The 19217-nt window shown below is 41.1% G+C and overlaps 3 protein-coding genes across 4 annotated transcripts; 2 read left to right on the plus strand and 1 right to left on the minus strand.

The window, feature by feature from the left end:
- Window positions 1–596: 596 nt before the first annotated feature.
- On the plus strand, window positions 597–10560 carry atmin (ATM interactor). 2 transcript variants are annotated; one of them, XM_034231568.1, is made up of 5 exons: window positions 597–1078; window positions 5411–5536; window positions 6490–6689; window positions 6796–6850; window positions 6944–10560. In XM_034231568.1, exons 1-5 carry the CDS (start codon window positions 848–850, stop codon window positions 8510–8512), a joined length of 2181 nt encoding a protein of 726 aa, XP_034087459.1. In that variant the 5' UTR covers window positions 597–847; the 3' UTR covers window positions 8513–10560. The 2 variants fall into 2 exon arrangements, with proteins under 2 accessions (XP_034087459.1, XP_034087458.1); XM_034231567.1 differs by having other exon boundaries at window positions 6796–10560.
- Window positions 10561–10818: 258 nt separating this feature from the next.
- On the minus strand, window positions 10819–14079 carry LOC117556268 (uncharacterized protein C16orf46 homolog). Its single transcript, XM_034231569.1, has 4 exons — window positions 13976–14079; window positions 13214–13485; window positions 12889–13116; window positions 10819–12470 (listed from the first exon to the last, which is right to left on the minus strand). The coding sequence occupies exons 3-4, from the start codon at window positions 13081–13083 to the stop codon at window positions 11607–11609; spliced, it is 1059 nt and encodes a 352-aa protein (XP_034087460.1). The 5' UTR covers window positions 13084–13116; window positions 13214–13485; window positions 13976–14079; the 3' UTR covers window positions 10819–11606.
- On the plus strand, window positions 13846–18830 carry LOC117556270 (protein phosphatase 1 regulatory subunit 3E). The gene has a single exon (XM_034231573.1). The coding sequence runs from the start codon at window positions 14140–14142 to the stop codon at window positions 15061–15063; it is 924 nt and encodes a 307-aa protein (XP_034087464.1). The 5' UTR covers window positions 13846–14139; the 3' UTR covers window positions 15064–18830.
- Window positions 18831–19217: the final 387 nt, after the last annotated feature.

A 19217-nucleotide genomic window follows, 5' to 3' on the forward strand; every position in this document is an offset into this window, starting at 1 on the left:
GTTTATTTAAGCTCCATTGTCTCAGCACAACATTTTTAAAGGATACGTTCACACTTTTTTCAGGTTTGTCTTGAAACTGTACTTGCATTCCCATATGTGCATAGAACAGTTATTGGAGTGTCCTGTGCAAGCTGGCCACAGAGAGATTATTCTCATCACAACTACACTGTGATCAAAATACCCAACGCTGAAAAGATTTAGCCATGTCAATTGAGTATTTTCCAAAGTTACAGTCTATGTTGTCAATAGCCCCCCATGTTTAACCCACAATGACCCCTCCTTTTGTTATACAGTAGATCTGTGATACCTCCCTTTAACAATACAATGAAAACAGGCTGTTATAATAACCATCAGTTCTCTTTGGTTCCTCTGTAGAGCTAGGCTATGGAATTGCTAAACTGGATTCTATTTATTTATTTTTTTGCTATCAGCTACAACCTACAAAAGTCGGTTTGATTTAAACAATTTCTAGAAAATGTCTGTGTGAGATCAAACTATATTATACCAACAGTTTTGGTTGAAAAATGAGTTACAGCTTCTTGAAGAAATGCAGTTTTAGTGCTTCAAATATAGCGTGTAAGGTACATCAATACTACAGTGCATTAGTCATAAACATATTAAAGGAGTCAGCCACATTAGAAAACTTTAGTTTGATGGTTTACTTGTTTCTTGTAAAACGGAAGCACGTAATTAAAACCGGTTGTGACGTAAGATCAGCTGGTTCAGTCGTGCTAATAGTGGAGTGTTGCAGCCTTTCAGGCAAAGCTGAGGGAAGAAATGCCAATGTTAATTAAATGCTGCTGCTGGAGGTCTCAGCAGAAAACAAACGGACTGTCAACATAGAAACATGGCTGCTTCTGCGACGAGCAGGGCGAATAACAGAGGTAACGCCACTAAAGACAGTCCGAGATGCCATGAAGAGTCTCTGTCGCAGTCACGGGAAATAATTAAACCTACCATCACGGAGCTGACCAAAGAAGTGAGGACGAACATCCTCTGCACCGTGGAAGGATGTGGCAAGATTCTCCCCAACACACCTGCATTGAACATGCATCTTGTTAAGTCACACAGGATAAAGGTAAACCCTTAACTAAACCTGGTTAGTGCTTAACGTTAGCCTTTCGCTTAACGGCAATGCTAGCTTAGCTAACTCATTCTCGTGAAAACGCTGTCAACAAACAGGAAAACGCAAGTCATCCACAACAAGTAAATTTAAACTGACGATAGTGATGCTTCTTGAACACGAAGCCATGGTTAAACGTTTGGTAAATGTTGACGTATTCCTATGTGAGTGAATCTCCATGACAGTTGCATTTAGGGAGCTAGCTTCATGGTAAGTAGCTAACGTATGTCATCAATTAATGATTATGGTCGCGTGTCATGGTTGGTGCTGAATTTACCGTATCAACATGTTTTATACCGCTAAGATTACAGCTTAACACCTTCAACTAATGGACTGTTTGTAGTTTTGGGGAGGATATTATTGGTTTGGCTAACGATAGGGTGTAAAGGGAAATCTCTTTAGGGAGTCTCTTTACATTTCAAAATATGATCACAGGACAGTATACATTCTACTTCCAATACTTAAAGGGGACCTATCATGCAAAATGCACTTTTGTACGTATTTTATACATGAATATGTGTCCCCGGTGTTCCAGGGAACTCACCAAGTGTCAGAAAACACAACCCTCTCTATTTTCCTCCATACCCAAATCTCTAAAAAAGGTGCTGCAACGGATCTGATCCAGATTTGAACACTGTTCTGACGTCAGGACGGTGGCGCTACGGCTATTGGTCAATTCTCCACTTATCAGGGAATGAGAGGTTGGGCCACGCCGGCCATTGCTGCTCGAAAGCGCTGGAGACGCTGTATTACATATATGCCAGGCCTGTAAATGGCGCTGTAGTCTGCAACAAAAGCAGCGAAGAAGACTTCCCTTGCATTGTTGCCCTTCTGTTTATTCTCCGCTGTGGCTCTTTTTCTCCCTCCCAGAGGCAAGCGTTTGCACCTCGTTCTTTAAAACAAATGAATAATGACTCTATATTATCATATGTAAGGCATAATGTGCAGCGACGCGGTCATTATGGGGAAAAGAACACCTTCATGCCGATCTAGATCCCTCCGCTTCGCGTCGGCCTCCTGATCAGCCTGTCGGTGTTCTTTTCCCCATAATGACTGCGTTGCTGCACATTATCCCGCTTATTACATTGCCACATTCTCAACAAAGTAACGACATGACTCCCAATATTAATTGAAATGCTTTTTTGGATTTAGAAAATGATTTTATTGATTTAAAAAATAGTTGTATGTATTGAGAAAAATAGTCCGTTGTTACTGTTTGAACTAACGTAGCAATGGCAGGAACTGCTTCCATAGCGTTTTTGAGGAGCTTTTTGATTACAGATTTGAAAACATTGTTGCTTGGTTTAAAAGTGCACAATTCATTATGTCAAACCTTGGAAAGTATCTAGATATCCCTGCCCTAATCAGTGGCGTTTTCTCCCGGAGGCCAAGGGAAGCCAGGCTTCCCCTGTTTTTTTGGATTGTAGTTATAATTTAAATAAATAAATAAAAACCCTTTGTTTTGTTTCGATAATTCTCCTTTGCTGTGTGTTGCTGCCGGCCCGTCTTTCCCCCATTCTCATTGAGTATTTTACAAAGAGTGAAACAAACAGCGCCCCTCTAGATGTTATGATGAAACAGTAGATTGCACTCACTGTTGCGAGAGGAGGCCAGCCGAAATTGGCTTCCCTTGGTGAAAAAAAATTGAGGGATTGGCCAATCAGATGAGGCTCACGTCATGCCCCTGCCAACCTGTGATTGGTCAGGGCCATGCCAAGGGAAGCCAGAGGCGGCTGGCTTCCCTTGCCTCACAATCCAATCAAATCGCATCAATTTAGTGTTGCAGTGACGCATCCTAAAACCCGGAAGTAAGCTGCGCTCGGTTTCCCTCGACAAAAAAGCAACGGGATTTCTCCATAGGATTTAGGAAAATAGCTCGAAATAAGGTCAGTGGAAAACGAACCTGTTAGATAAATGCAAGTTTTGTTCAGTCGGATAATATCCACATGTCTACCCTACTTTTATAATTTTCGAATCATAAATCTAATCGATGGAAGATAGATAGCGTCACTGCATCACTCTCACCGCCGTTAGAAAGTAGCAAGCAACTGAAGCAAGTGCAATTGTGGAGATTTGGAGTATTTCATCAAAAATAATTGTACTGAACTTCCGCTACAGCAGCAACAAATACAATCTGATGACAGGCCGATGCCCAAACTGGAGCTGTGTACAGCGAGGAAAAAAGGAGCGAATCGGACGTAAAACGTTAAAGGTCTCCTGATTTAGTTTGTGAATGAATGCTTATTAGAGTTTCGGCTGGAGAGTGCGTGCGGACCTGTCGGTTAGATAACACAGGCGTGTGTAAGTCCGGCATCTGATACAAATGTGTGTAAAATGATACCGGGTGCTGTAATCACTCATCTGGTTACGTTATTACATTGACCACCACACCCCCCCGACCCAAAAGAAAGGACGTATTATTGGCTTCCCCTAATTTTTTTCCCACGCCACGCTACTGGCCCTAATGCCAATGTAACTGCCAACTCCTCTCTCCTGCAGGGGGGCGTGGTCAGTTGCAGCTCACAGAATCAGCCCCCTGCAAAAACAGGGCTGGAAAGAGCGAAATGAGGCATGGCTAAAATGCAGCATCTGTTTGGTATTTTGAAACAAAAAAAAATATTTATATACTTTATATAGGTATGGCCCTACAATATATGTTTCAAATATAGCATGATAGGTCCACTGACATCCAAGGGGAGGAAGTCGATGCATTTTGACCAAAGTCTACTTTTGACCCTGGCCCTTTTGTCCTCACTGACCATGGCTTTTCGTGGGAGGCAGTCATTCACTGTTTCCCCTCCATGAATGAAGTTCTTTGCTGGAAAAGGCTACATTTTGTCCTGAATTAGACTAAGCCCTTTGTAGGTGAATATGATCGTTTGAATTAGATCTCAGAAGTAGTTACTCTTGCCAAGCTGAAAAAGTGTGTTTTTTTAAATGCCTGATTTGTGTTTTTGACAAAACATTTGAGGTACTATCTGTAGCTCTACTGCAGGGGTGGGGAACCTTTTTCCTCTCAAGGGCCATTTCAATTTTTTCAACATCCTCCGAGGGCCCGGAGGTTCCCCACCCCTGCTCTACTGCATCACAAGACAGAAGTAATGTATATTATCTGATCATTACTCCTAGTTCTTACTGGCCATGAACACTAATACATTTCATACCAACTCATTCACTCAGCCCAGTTTGGATACCTTTCCTAAGTTTAATGTGCCCGCATCGTGCTTGGCTATTGGCCTTTTCATCTATATCACCTACTTTGGCAGCAAGGAGAAGCAGAATTACACTATTACTCTGACTTACCACCATATTAAAATGTCTCCCAGAAATAAGAAAGGACCAAGGCTATAGCCACATAAATGGCTGTGTGTTGACCCCTTCGTATCAGAGCAGTGCATTTCAACCAGTTTTAGACCACATCCAGCTACTCAGGCGTAAGCCTATATGACCAGATGATGTAGAGGAAGTCAACTAAACACAACCTGAACACAACATCTGTTTATACTAACTCCTTATGACAAACAAAATGGTGACAGCTTTAGCTGTTCTGTTCCCTTCAGTGTTAAAGCAGATCGAGGTCACCTTGACCACTGGAAGGCGGCAGTGTTTGATCGCGTGATGGGTTTTGTCTGATTCCCCCATGCAATTTATAATCAGTGTTGGTGCTTTTCTCTGTAATGAGTAAGATTTGCTTGTCTTTTCTACAATGATGTACAATATGGTAACATCTGCCTTGGGACAGGAATCAGTTACATCCCATACTGCCAAGCTCATTAGTTTCTTTGTCAGTTATGTAAAGCAGAACCTAGATTTCTTCAAAAGGTTATGATAAAGCACATAGCATATTTAGCTACACTGAGGAAGGGAAGAAACACATTTGCAACCATCACTTTTAATCACAATCCATTTTAAGATGAATTAAAATTGAGTACATAAAGACAACATTGTAGAATTTGAGGTATACAGTTGGTGTTGTGTGCCTTTCAAATCAGTTAATGTAAGATATATTGTAGTTCAAGTAAAACCTAAGTTTATCTGCTAAAATCTTAAAGGTCTTTAACAGTAAACTTGTTAGGTTGCCATCTTAAAACTTTGCTCAACCCTTAGAATAACACATAAGCATTTTAGTGCTATTTGATGGTTGATTGTATTTATGGTAATCACATAATTCATTGAGTTGTGCAATGCTCACTGTAAGCCATGATGATTAAGAGCATGATATAAACATCCAAAAAAAATTCTGACTTTCCTCTCTCTTTTGTCTTTCACCGACTTTGTCACCCTCAGGATGGTCTTATCAATCCTACGGTCAGAAAAGACATGAAGGGCTCTCAGAAGCTCTACTGCTGTCCAATTGAGGGTTGTCCCAGGGGGCCGAACAGACCCTTCTCCCAGTTCTCCCTGGTGAAACAAGTAAGCCTCTCCAAGGATCTGTTATCCTGTCCATGCAAGTAATATAGCAAAAATGATGAGGTTTCAGTTATGAGGTAATAGCTCCCAATGTTTCACTTGGTACCAGCGGTCATAACAAAGAAACTAATATTAAGTACATTAACTGAAGCACTTATGTTACTTACTACTTCTACTTTATATGATGTCTGAGAGAAATAGTGTAAACTCGACTACATTAGTCTGACAGCCTTAGTAACTTTGCTAATTCTAATTCTAATCATATTATTACTTTATCTTATTAAGCTACCCTGCAGTACAACATTAAATAAGCTTTACAGCTTTCAACAATTAAGGGATAGTAATTGCATCTACAATTGTAATATAGAAATATATATATATATATATAATACTGAAATAGAGTATTCTGCTTAATGAGTACTCTTCCTTCCGGTAATTGAATTATATTTTGATGACACTTTTGTTCTCATACTTGAGTAACATTTTAAATGCAGGATTTAAACCAGTAACCATGCCAGTAACACATTCTACGCTTTTTTTCACACTGGTATAACTACTTAGTAAAATATCTGTATAATTGTTTCACTGATCGGTACCAAAAATGTTACACATGTACATTTTACAGGATCAAATTAGTACTGCTAAAGTATATATATATATATATATATATATATAAATAAATACCCATACCCAAATACTTTTCTACTGCCATGTGTTGATCAACAACAACAAGCTGTTAGCATTATTTATCAGCGTACCTCATATCCTCTTAGATATTTAACCAATCGCACATTGTTGAGACCAACTGTTACTTACTGTTCAAATCAAGTCACCTTTAAGATTAAACAATAAGATAAGAGGTACTTTATTGATCCCAAATTGGGACATTTTTGTTTAAAAAAAGCAAAACAATTGTATGCAATGAATTTCTTGCTCATGTATCTGTTTCATTGTAGCACTTCATGAAGATGCATGCAGAGAAGAAACACAAGTGTTTTAAATGCAACAACGGCTACAGCACTGAGTGGGACCTCAAGAGGCACATAGAAGACTGTGGGAAGACCTACCACTGTACCTGTGGCTGCCCCTATGCTAGCCGAGCTGCTCTCCTCTCCCACATCTACAGGACAGGACACGAGATCCCTACAGAACACAGGCATGTACCTGCATGGCTCAGACTGATTTATATTGAAACCATTCAAATAGATATGGCTAAATATTAATTTGGCTCGCTTTCTCTCTTCTATTGTCCTGCTTTACAGAATTCCTCCAGTAAAAAAGCGAAAGATGGAGAAACTGTTAGGTGGCTCTGAAAAGGTAAAGATAAACGAGTCGACCTGTAGGATCATGTCAGTGAGTCAAGAGCTGACAGACACTGCTCTTTCTTCTCACACAACCATCCATATCCAGGACTCTGGGAATCAGAGCTCAAACCCCCGTAAGAGCCTCCAGAAGATGCTCCTCCCAAAGCCCAAGATGGCGCTGGTCAGTGTTCCTGTGATGCACCTGGCCCACCTGCCTGTCCTCCTTCCATCTGCAGAAGGGGGGACTCTGAGGTCTGTCATGCTGGCAGTGGACAGCCATGGCTCCGTCCGCACCCTTCACCTTCTGTCACATCCCCAAATTGATACAAAGAGTCTGTGTTTCAAAAATAGCATGCCTACGTCCCGCTCCATCCTTGGGCCCATCAGCACAGGGATACAGGTCAGTCTGGACCTTGCAGATGACTCGGCTAGCCTGGCAGGACATCGAGGAAGAAGCACCTCCACCAACATTCAGACGGACAAGTCATATTTGTCGAAAATGCCAACAGGAGTAGGGGTTGGTGAGGGCCTGGCATTGTGCTCTGTGGGTGAGTCCTCGGTGTCGTCATGCTCCCAAACAGACATCAGCGTGAGTGCCCAAGTCCTCCTGCCAGTCAGCGTTGAAACACAGACATTCCCCCCCCGAGCCAGAGCCACTTCTTCTATTGCGGCTCAGACAGATAGCCAGTGCACGAGTCAAATTCCCTGCTCCTCCTCCTTTCTGCCCCCATACAAAACAAGGCAGACGCAGACATATGTTTTTGTGCCACAGCCAGAGGAGAAGGTGCAGGACCAGGCCATCCTGTGCTCCGACCTATTCGACAGCGTCTCCACTCAGACCGCTCTGGAGATGGACGACACACTCAATGCTGCGGGAGGTGGTATGTGTTTCGGGGTGCAGACTGATGAGCTCAACTCAAACAACATGGCAGATAACCAGACCCAAACAATGACCTTGTTAAATGACCTAGAAAATATTCTGTCAGACAGCATGTCAGGCCACCAGGTGCTCTCAGTGGCCTCTGCAGGCTGTGGAGCAGGTCTGGGATCTGTTCAGGAGCAACACACTGGCATTGACTTTGACTTTGAAGAGTTTCTTAATGCTGTGCACATCCAGACCCAGACAGAGGAGAGTGAGCTGGGAGGACTGGGTGGGGACATGCCTCTGGAGTCTCTGGACATCCAGACCCAGACTGACTTCCTCCTGATGGATGAGCTGGACCAAAGTGAGGGACCAAGTCGGACCCAGGCCAGTGACCTGGAGCTATTTGATACTCAAACTCAGACTGACCTCAATTTCCTGTTGAACGCCGGAAGCCACATGCCCCTGAGCGGCATCTTACGACATTCAAGCTTTTCCATGAGCACTGAGTCTTCAGATACAGAAACACAGACAGATATCCCGTCATTTGCAACAGGTCTCTCTGCTCCGACTCCTCTGAGTCAGGGTGAGCAGGCCCGGCTGCTGAACAGCACAGAGACTCAGACTGTGACCAGCCAGTCAGACAGCCTGGGAAACCTCTTCCTAACTAGCAACGAAACACAAACCGTCATGGATGACTTCTTGTCAGCAGACCTGGCGTGGAATATGGAGTCTCATTTCAGCTCCGTGGAAACCCAGACATGTGAGGAGCTCTGTGCTCTCCTGCAGAACCCGGAGAAACCCAACAGCTGAAGCCCTCTTAGTGAAGCTGCTCCTGCAGTACAGGTCTCTCATGCCGTTCTGTTCCTGTGAGAGGAATCAGTCCTAGCAGTTAGCAGTCTCCGAAAATGTCTTTGAACATTCCACTGTAGACATCTTGTCCAGAGCCTTTCCAGGTGTACATCCTCACAGCTCTCCTGCACTTTATTAGCTCAATGGGCATGATTTGATAGCTCCTCTGACCGTTTACATATTTATTTGCACATTAAGTAACATATTGTTTGTGTCTTCTCTTAAATGCCAGTTGACTTCTATGTTTCAGTGTATAACCAATCTGATTTTCACTCTGGTGAAATCTGTCATTTTTAAATGGCAAGTAAGACCAATGTTAGATCTGCACTAAAAAGGGATAACATCTTTAGCTGTGGGTGACTGTCAAGAAAACTGGCGTATACAAAGGTTATGACCGCATTCTGATGTGCATTTACTGCATGAAAACAATTTCATCTCAGCTGTACAGCAAACAACATTTTGCATTGAGTTACGTACATGTTTTGAAATGCGCATGAAGCCTTTACTTGGTCAGCACAGTAACATCATATATCTATTCTCAGCTTGCTCCCTTGTGGTTCATTAGTGGCAGCAAGACTATAACATCTGAATAACATCCTGTGAGCTTTACAGCCAGTGGAAAACTTGACTAGCTTTATGTTTTCCAAAACCAAACCCCATTAAACCTTTAACAGTGAACAAAGCATCGCTAAAAGCTGTTAAGAGGCATCTCTGAAACACACCATTACTCATGCAGATGTGGCACAAGTGAAAAGTAATTGTTTGTCTTATTGTTGCACACTTTTCATTGAAATGTGATTGTGAAGTTTGATGTTGTGTAAACACTTTGGTGTGTATGGGCCTCTATAGCTAAGCAGTCTGTTCAAATCAGTAAGCAGACTAAGCTGTCGGTGTCTTTGACTTATTCATTAGCTAGCTGTAAGAGTATACAGTAGCAGTGCTGTGTTACTGTACAGAAACACATAGGGGATTAGAGCAAGGATTAGCTCAGAGCTATTGTGTGTATCCACAACCTGATTTTCACTGGAAATAACCTTGTTGAATATATTCCATCAGATTTTCAACCCTTAACAATCAGAACAGTATTTTAATGGATTGCTATTTGTTTCTATTATTCTGAATGTTTTGATTTTATTGTATTGTTGCACTAAGTTACCTCACTAAACACAGGCACCAGACTGTGTTGTACATAGGAAACATGCTATAGGCCTTGATTATTTGTTCATTTTGTTATGTTGGTGCCTTAACCCAAGTACTAACTTTAGTTCTGTTACATACGATTTGCTGCTTCAAAGTCATTTATTATTAATGCTACTTGTTTTGGAAAAGTATCCAACTCAAAACGTGTCATAATCCTTTCATTCTGTTCCTTTGCATGTTTAACCTATTCTATGTTGGTATTTTCATCCTGTTTGCATGAAATATCGGACTGTCCCCAGTCTTTCTCCATGGTTTCAATGGAAAGATTTATGGTTTGTCACTTGAAAATAATGCAGCATTTAATTTAACATCATTTGTTCAAGACCATTTGACTCCTTTTTGGAAGGGTTGGTAATGCTTTGTTAGATTTCAACTGAAGAATGTACAGAACATACACTGCCCAAGGTAAACATGCTCTATTTTTTGCACACACCAAACGGTTCAAGGATCATTTCCCTGTGTTAATAACGATTTGTACCCTATGCTACATTTCAATATTTCTTGTATTGAGTTAAATACTTCTTGTTCGTGGTTCCTGAATGCAAATACAGCATTACAGCTGCTCCCTGCTGGTTTAGTGGCACAGGGGAATGCCTTGCTTTAATACAGATCTCTGTTGAAGCCTTGTCAGTCTCAAGTGTCTGTTACAGTGCTTTATTTTTTTCTCTGCATGCAGATATTTTCCCAGCACAAAATATTTGTCTAAGCGGAATTGACGTTTATGTTGCCTATATGTGTAGTGCTAATGGTTGCCTTGATTCATTGTTGATGCTACACTACAGATGTTCTAAATAAACGGCTGGAAAGTGTACGTTGTGCTACTTATGACTTTTTTATAGGACAAAAGTGGAAGAAGAAAAAACATTGCACTCAACCAGGATCAGTACAAAGGTTTCTCACACACACATATCACTCGGCTTGCTTATCGAAATGTTCTCCTTTTTTAAGTGAAACAAAAGAAACATTTGACAAGTTTCCCTATACTTAACTGAAATGTCTTTTATCTTTTCTCCGTGATGCAGTTTCCTCTTGAGTTCTGGCTTGTGCTGGATATCGCAACTCCTTTCAAATGTTTGGAGTAACCATTTTATTTTGCATGCACATTCAGGTAAGACAAGAGTGTGGTCTAGTAAGTTACACCGCTGGTCTTTTGTTTATATAAATACCACAAGCGGATCGTGGATAATTTTGTATTTAACAGGGCAGCTATACAAAGGGGTAGTAAAAAAAACAAAGTAACAGGATCATCCCAGTTGTAAATCATGTGGCAGTAATTGGCTGTCCTTTGGAGACCAACATAACATACAGTACAGTATGATCCCAGCATATAGTGCAGCACTGATAACCCTTGTATTACATTTACATAACCCAGATTCCATCCACAATTACCAGGAAGCCTAACACACTGGCTGATATACAACTAAAGTTGTCTACAATTACATTTGATAGAGCACATGCAGTTTGGCAACAGGTTATATCTTTATCTCTAGTTTTGACGTTTTGACCTATGTGGCGGAGGTTTAAATAGTAGAAAGTGTGAAGCAGACGCACAGCCATGTTTCTTATGAGGTAGTTACTATACATCCATGGGTAGTTACACAGTTGCTAGGTAACTAGAACAGCTTAATGAGCACTTGTGGGATTTGTTCATGACAAAATAAAGGTCTAAAGCAATTAAAAAGCCTAACATGTAAATGTTAACTTGACACTCATCAGTGTTGATAGTATGTTGTACTATCTGCAGTTGTATGTCTCATACCAATTGTTGATGTTAACATTGTATGTGGTGGTGAGGCTAAGACATGATACACGTTAGATCAAATCGGTTTTTACTTGATTAATCCTGAGTTGCACATTACATACACACAGTCTTGCCGGTGTGCATATGGGCTTGTGCGCCTGCAGTGCCAGGGTGGAGGGCCTGAGTGAGGCTCTTTCCCATTGAGTAGCTGGTGCCGTGCACTGTGTCAGGTTTGGAAGACACTGGTACTTGATACCTCCTGGGGACAGAGACACTCACAGAAGAGAACAAGTGGGGTTTTTGCTGACATGTCCGGTACTTGGTGGTCAGTGCTGCAGAGTTAGCAGGAAGCTCAGGCTTAGCAATACGGTCCACTCTTGATCCACTTTTCTTATCAAACATCGTTACGTTTTCTTCCGGGATTTCTCCTTCTGGAGCCTTCCTTCCACTGCAGGGCTGGCCTATGACTTTTAGAGGATTCTGATGTTGTGATGTAATTGGTGGTAAAAATGTGAAGTTTTTAATGGGAACCACCATGTTGTTTGGCCTATGTCTGTGTCCTTGAGGCTTAGTGTGCTTGTTCTCTGAGTATCTGGAGGGTAGATGGTGATGCTGCAGGGTCTCTCTGAGCATCCCTTCCTTTTCTGTCTTCTCTTTGTGTAATAAATTAGACATGGGGCCTTGCATTGCACTGGGGACAGGCCAATCTGAGGCGTCTTTCTGCAGAGCTGCAGCAGCAGGGTTAATCCAGTATTCCGTCGGCTGCTTTAGTGACACGGCCTTCTTAAAGCTGTCATGCAGGCCCTCTTCAGACTCACAGTGTTGCTCTGCAATGCTGGCTGAGCTGTCTGCTTTAGGGATTGTTGGGTCAACATGCAAGGGGGTCAGGGTCTCAGCCTCCTTAGGCTTCGGTTTCTTGTATATCTTCTGATTCAAAAGTATGCAGCTCAGTGGAGCAACTCTGGCCCAACCATGAACCTGTTGTCAAATCAGATATATAATATGTTAATATAAAAACAACAGTTGTGATATGTTTAAACTGAAAACCCACAAAGATTGCGAAGTCAAATTTAAAAGTAAGGTAGTGGAAATTATACTACTGACAACATTTCTTTGTGTTGAAAATCAACAGACACTGGAATGGAATGGCTACCATAGAGATTTCGATTTAAGAACAATTTGGAATAGTCTCTTAATTTTGAACATCAACATGTGGAAATAGAATTATTTAGACATTTAAAAGTAAACGTTTATACAATAGTTATTCTGATTTTAACATCATGTTGACTTCTGTGTTAGAAAACACTTACTCATGATCAACATACACTGTAATATAATTCACAAAATCAGATTAAGGCAGGCAGTAGAAAAAGGTTTGCAGTAATAAGATACGTACAGCTTCTTCCCAACCAGGGTAACAATGATACTCATGGGGCTCCAGTTCGTTCATGAAGACCTCCTCACTCAAATCTAGAAGTGCATCAGCATGTCTCCTTTGTGGTGTCTGCTCCCCCACTGCCTCCCCCTGTGTTGAAAGCTCCTTGTCTGATCCATTCACAGATGAGGTATCCACTTCATTTAAAGTCGACATTATGTAGTTAACTCATGTGCTTCATGGTGAAATCTAGACAGAGAGAAAAAAAGATACAGGAATAACAGAGCTGGCTCAGGCTACATTTAGATGTTACACTTATACTTATTTTGTTTTAAACTTCACTCACCAAAAGGAAGACATCTGTAGTCCCATTAAACGCATTAAACGGATTTGTATAAGTATTCCCATAGCAGAAAGCAGCATTCACAGATAACTATCGTGGTGATCTGTCTTTCCGGTCCACAGAGTTTTCCCAAACACAAGTGCAGAGACTCTGAATGCCATTACAGACGAGCTGCAACGACGTCGTCATAGCAACCCGTAGAGGCAGCACGGGGGAGATGTGACGTAGAGAAAAGGGGAGGGCTCCGCTCCCCTTTCAGATCAATTATTACTTCCCTGGTAAGCCAAAAATATTCAGTTACACTGTTATACAGTACAATATATATTATAGTAAAACATAAGAAAACGGAGACTTATGTTAGGAGGCTGCTCATGATAAATGTGATTAATTATTATTATGAATGAGCCGAACCGTCCTCACACAGAACATGCCAACATTCAATAAAATGTGATAAAAGACAGTTATTTTTGTATTTTCTGTCAGCATTTGGGTCTCTCGTGTAGTCGTGTTACAATTTGAAAAGAAGGAAGTTACTGGCTTGTGAAGGAGGAAACCATATTGGTAAATTGCAACGTTCACTTCTGCACGTAGAGCAATAGACGTCACCCAGGCTCACGTCACTTGAGAGAGAACCCCACATGATGTGAGGGACGCTGCCGATGGGAAAGTATTCTCTTTTTTTGTATTCTTTATTTTCAATGCATACCAAGCGATGGCATATATTATTCACAACCTTAAAATACAAGATCTGAGTTAGAGTCGCACTTTGTTGGTGCACGCATAGCCACGGCTTGGTTTATTGGTCCAGAGCAGCACAGTGTCGACCTCTGACGCAGCCGGAGCACCTATCCGCGAGAGCTCCATCCCTCCACGCCAGTCTTTTTCATCACGACCACTTCGGATCTGCAGTGCATAATCTGCTGTGTTTTATGGAAGCGGACTCTCTGCATCCTGTCGTGGTCATGCTGCCCCCAAAGAACTGCCTTCCCAGGAACTACAGCTGCATAGCCGGACTGTTCGGAAGCCTGGCAGCGGCAAACCCGAGGCTTGATGATGGGGAAGATTTTGACATGATCAACGATAACTGTGAACCTACCGATAGCCCCGTGGTGGAAGAGAGACCCCGGGGAAGAGAGATCTGCCTGAAGCCTCCACAGAGTCCAAATCTGCGTCGGAGATGCAAGTCTCTGCCCACACCCACAGAGAGGGCAAAGTTAGAGATCTCCCGCAGCAGGAGTCCAACCAGTCAGAAAAGGGTTCGGTTCGCCGACTCCCTGGGCTTGGAGCTCATTTCAGTCAAGCATTTCAATGATACAGATGAGCCAAATGTGCCTGAGCGCATTTTGGCCAAATTACCCAAAGGACACCTGCACCTTACTCATTTGGACACAACGTTCCCACGTACTCCTGCACAGCCTGTATTCATGGAGTTGCAATTCACCAACCCAGGCACACTACCTGAGTTTGAGCTGAGAGTGAGGGAGGTGAAAGTCTTGTTAGAGACAGTGGAGGCAGATGAATACAACCTTTCCGGGGTTGTGCGCGTGTTAAACATGGCTTTTGAAAAGAGCGTCTATTTGCGGTATTCCCTTAACAACTGGATAACATGTATGGACAGCCTGGCTTCCTACGTACCAAACTCAACCAACGGTGACACCGATAAGTTCCGTTTCAAGATCGTCATGCCTACTTACCTTGACAACGGAGGCACGTTTCAGTTTGCAATTAAATATTGCGTCGGAGGGCAAGAGTTCTGGGACAATAATAATGGGATCAACTACAAAGTGAGGCGTCACCGACTCAAGATGTCCCCGCCGCGAGAATGGGAGAATGGATGGATTCATTTTATTTGAGCTTTGTCGTCTTAAGTGGCACACTGCGTGCGTAATTTGCGCGTAACTGATCCCTGGAAACCTTAAGTATGACTGTGGCTTTTTTTAAATGTTTTTTTTTTCTGCCATTGCCAGCTACATGCTGCGACCATCGCTGTGACACTCAAAATTCTACCACAATAATTCAAATATTTGTCCCGCTGCGTTAACAGATCGAGTGGCGAATACTACAGCATAAGCCTTTGATAGGTGCCTGGTTAGGGATGCTCTTTGATCATTTGCCTTGATGTCAGGGCTCTCTTTACAGCTTGGTGCCCTTTGGGAGGGCATGTTCACGTTATGTAATATAGAAACACGTGCCACGGAAAAACGTGCCAGGCAATGCCGACTATAGGCATCACAGTCCCTGTTAGGTGAAGCTGTTAAATGGTTGGGGGCACGGAGCTGTTTGAATTAGTTTGCTTTGCATGCTTGCGTGCGTGCGTGCATTCATATTGGCTTGATGGGAAGCAGAAAGCATGGCATCTTGGCTGATATGGATGCCAAGATAACCTAGTGCATATTCATCCAGCATTCTCCTGCAGGCTGGGAGAAACACACCCACATTGTCTTACTTGACAGACTGAAAGAAGTGGCAGGTTGTTTTATTAAAACATTCAATGTATGATTTCCCACTGTCATGCCATGGAAAAATGCCTTATTTTAAGCCATGATTTGGGAAGTTGTGCATTGAATATTGTACAGTATTCTCTTCATCAGGCTTGAAAGCATTAGATTACATTTTAAATAAGGCCCTTTGGGAATCAGTCTGTGTCCAGGCTTTCGATCCAGGGACACCATACTTAGTCATAAACCAGCAGCATTTGCATCTATCCCATTTTGAACCCATTTTATATTTTTGCTGAATAACTGTTTTGCTAAATTTGAAAATCAAGAAACCCTTACCAAAGTTCAAGACTATGAAAACGTTTTATTTAATGATTAAATCATGAAACATATTCCATCAAATCATAAACGCTGTGTTTATAAAGGATGAAATGCAGTTATCCCATGCTGTATTGTGATCAGAATTAACAACTTGAGTGTGGTTTTTGTACCACCAAAGAAAATAAATGTAGTAGCAATGGTTGCAATGTAAAATGTACCTCATTACTAGCAGACCTTTTCTCTTCTATTTCAGGTAGACCGTTTTTAAAACAGATGTTATTTTCACAGGAATTATTTTCCAAATTTATTGCAAATTTGCTGAATCAAAACACAATGTGTAATCATTTCTAATGTTCTTTATCGTACTGTGTAACTCTGTTTTCTTAGAGCACTGTTGTTTATAGACAAATTAGCTATTTCACGGATGACTGTATTTACAGGGCTTTAAAGGTACTCGATAATATCCTCATTCCCCACTGTGCAAGAATAGAGCTGCTCCTTAAACCCCAAATATTTTGAACCAACTGAGCCTGATATTTCCATCCTTAGATGGCAAACTGTAATCAAATTACTTTATTTCCAAACCATATGCATAGATTGATGTTAAACAACCAGTCTGATATCTCCATACAACAGCAGTCATAGGTTTTTTTTTATCGGGTAATCTTCCAAACTTTCTTCCGACCATTTCTGATAATGTACTCTGTGGCAAACAGGCTATAATATGTCATAGTCATATACTTTGATTTGAAAATGTCAATATTCATCATGCTGATTTTGAGGTGTATGATGTTATTTATGTTTTTAGTGTAGAAACTTGATTTCAGTTCAGCAAGAGAAACAACAGACGGGATGTTTTTAATTCCAGTGCTCTGACTTTAATCTGAACAACACTTCTGTGTCCTGTGTTTACATCATCTTGGCATCAGAAGGAAGCTTTCCTTTAATGAGGCCATCATGTTGGGATGGGGATAAAGACTCTTCCTGTAACCACTTAGTTTTTGGAGCAGTTCCACTGTGTTTCCATCAGTATTGTTTGTCTATAAATCCAACACGGTTTCTGAAGCTATACCTGTTGTTGTTAGAATTGTTTTGCCAAAGTGAGAGGTGGCCAGCACTGAGTTCATATTTGCTTTCTCTACTTTTATCACATCTAGACCTGCTTTTTATATATTTCAATACACTGTGGATATAAAGATCTGGCCACGGCAGAGCTTACTGTGTGCTATGTTTTTTAATCAGTCAGTATTTGCATATTGTCTGCTTTGGCCTGTGTAAACTTTGTTCAAGCCTTGATGCTGTGCAACACCAGAAAGCATTAACTATCCAGTCTGACGTGGGTACTGAGATGCATCAATACCAATTAATCACTGCCAAAGCAGATTGTCTTTTTTAGGTTTTAACATTGGGTTTTAACAAGTCCTGACAATATTTGCTCGGTCAATTAGTTTGAGATTACTTGACATAAAATAATATATGATCCTTTCTCCATTTTTCATCCCATGTGACTCTCTGGTTAAAGTTTCCAAAAGTTTGGAAACTGTAAGATAGCAGTGTCCAGTTTTAGGCTGGTTACTCCAACACTGCTGTTGTTATTGGTGCATCCCTACCATAAAGAAAACGAAGGGCTTCTGGTCTAATTAGATTTTCACCTCAATGTCAACGTAACATTTTGCATCCAATCTCACTGATATTTAAATATGTATGTAAATGTGTTAATGTTTCATATTGAATGTCTTCCTGTTACTATTCTATGTTGTGTGTATTTTGAAGCATTATGAAATCAGTATTGAGGGAAGCGAGAGGTAAAAGTCTGTGAAGTTGGAAAATAATATATTATGTGCCCAACCAAATTCCCAAAGCACACTTATTATTAGATTTCATTATCAAACCTTTATTAAATATAAGTTAAAATAAGGCTGCTTGTAATATTGGTTCTACCAATCAATGCAATAATTTGTCTCAAAAGAACGTTGTGAGAAAGGTATTGCAGAATTTCCCTAAAATAGGTACCAAAATGTGAGCAGTGTATCTGAATGAAATGAGTACTTCGGAAACCCATGTGCACAAATATGGGCGTGCAATGCCTTATTAAAAATGTTACTAAGAGACATGAAGCAAGATGGAAGAATGCAAGTTTGTCGAGAAATAATGTGATTTCTAATGGGTGGAAACATGTGCACTGTAGACATGACAAAGGGACAAATATGTGCAAGAAAGGGAAAGCAAGATGCACTTTGATAGTGATACGTTTTGGCATGAATGACGTATGATTGTAGCTGACACTGAGCAGACTTTGTCAAAGCAGGTCCAATGCACTTTGAGTGGGAACAAGGAAAGGATTACGGCTGAACGTCACTGTACATTGTAAATGACATATTCTCCATGCATAGCTACTAACCAAGATGTTTTCTTCTGCTCTTTTATCTCACTGTGAAAAGCCTCAATCACGTCTGTTGTATGTATAGCCATTGTATGACATAGAATTTATTTCAGTGAGTTTTGTTTTCTTTTGTGTATTCTATGCAACCACTTCTGTTTGTAACACCTCAGTCATCTGACTGTGTTAATCTATATTGTGAGCTGTCTTTTATTTTGTCTCTTACAGTGAACTTTGTTATTAACCATGTTTGCATGAACAACTGTGACATACATGTATTTACATTTAATGCTTAGTTTTCTAATGCAACCTATATTTTGTTAAAACAATGGTTGATAAAGACATTTGTGATGGAAACAATACTCTGCCAGTACTTGAAACTATCAAAAATGTTATCTCAATACCTAACCTTTATAATCCTTCTATCCTAATTGTATTGCTTAATGGTAATCAATCAATAAATCACATCTCTTAGAATCTAGAGAAACTCCACAGTATTTATTATAATAATTTAAATAAGATATTAGAGTGCATGTGTTATAATGTGTGTTCCCGAGGTGTCTGACTTAGATCAGCTGAGCGTCTCAGCTGCTGCTGGCGCCCATTCATAAAACAGCACACTGCAGAGGGCTGCAGCCATCACCATTGTTGTCATGGCTGCGGAGATGTCCTTGAATTGATCACAGTCCGACACCACGCCCCCTTTCTGTTGTTGGAATGGGAGGGGTTGAAGCAAGAGAGCTGAGAAAATGTGCAATACACAGTATGTATAAGATGGGAAATAACACAATTTATTTGACCTTTTTTTGTTGTTGTATCCCTACCATATAAATATAAGTATGCCCTCATGGCTCAAAGAGTAAGTTCA

Source organism: Gymnodraco acuticeps, unplaced genomic scaffold, assembly GCF_902827175.1.
Source record: "Gymnodraco acuticeps unplaced genomic scaffold, fGymAcu1.1, whole genome shotgun sequence".
Lineage (NCBI taxonomy): Eukaryota > Metazoa > Chordata > Actinopteri > Perciformes > Bathydraconidae > Gymnodraco > Gymnodraco acuticeps.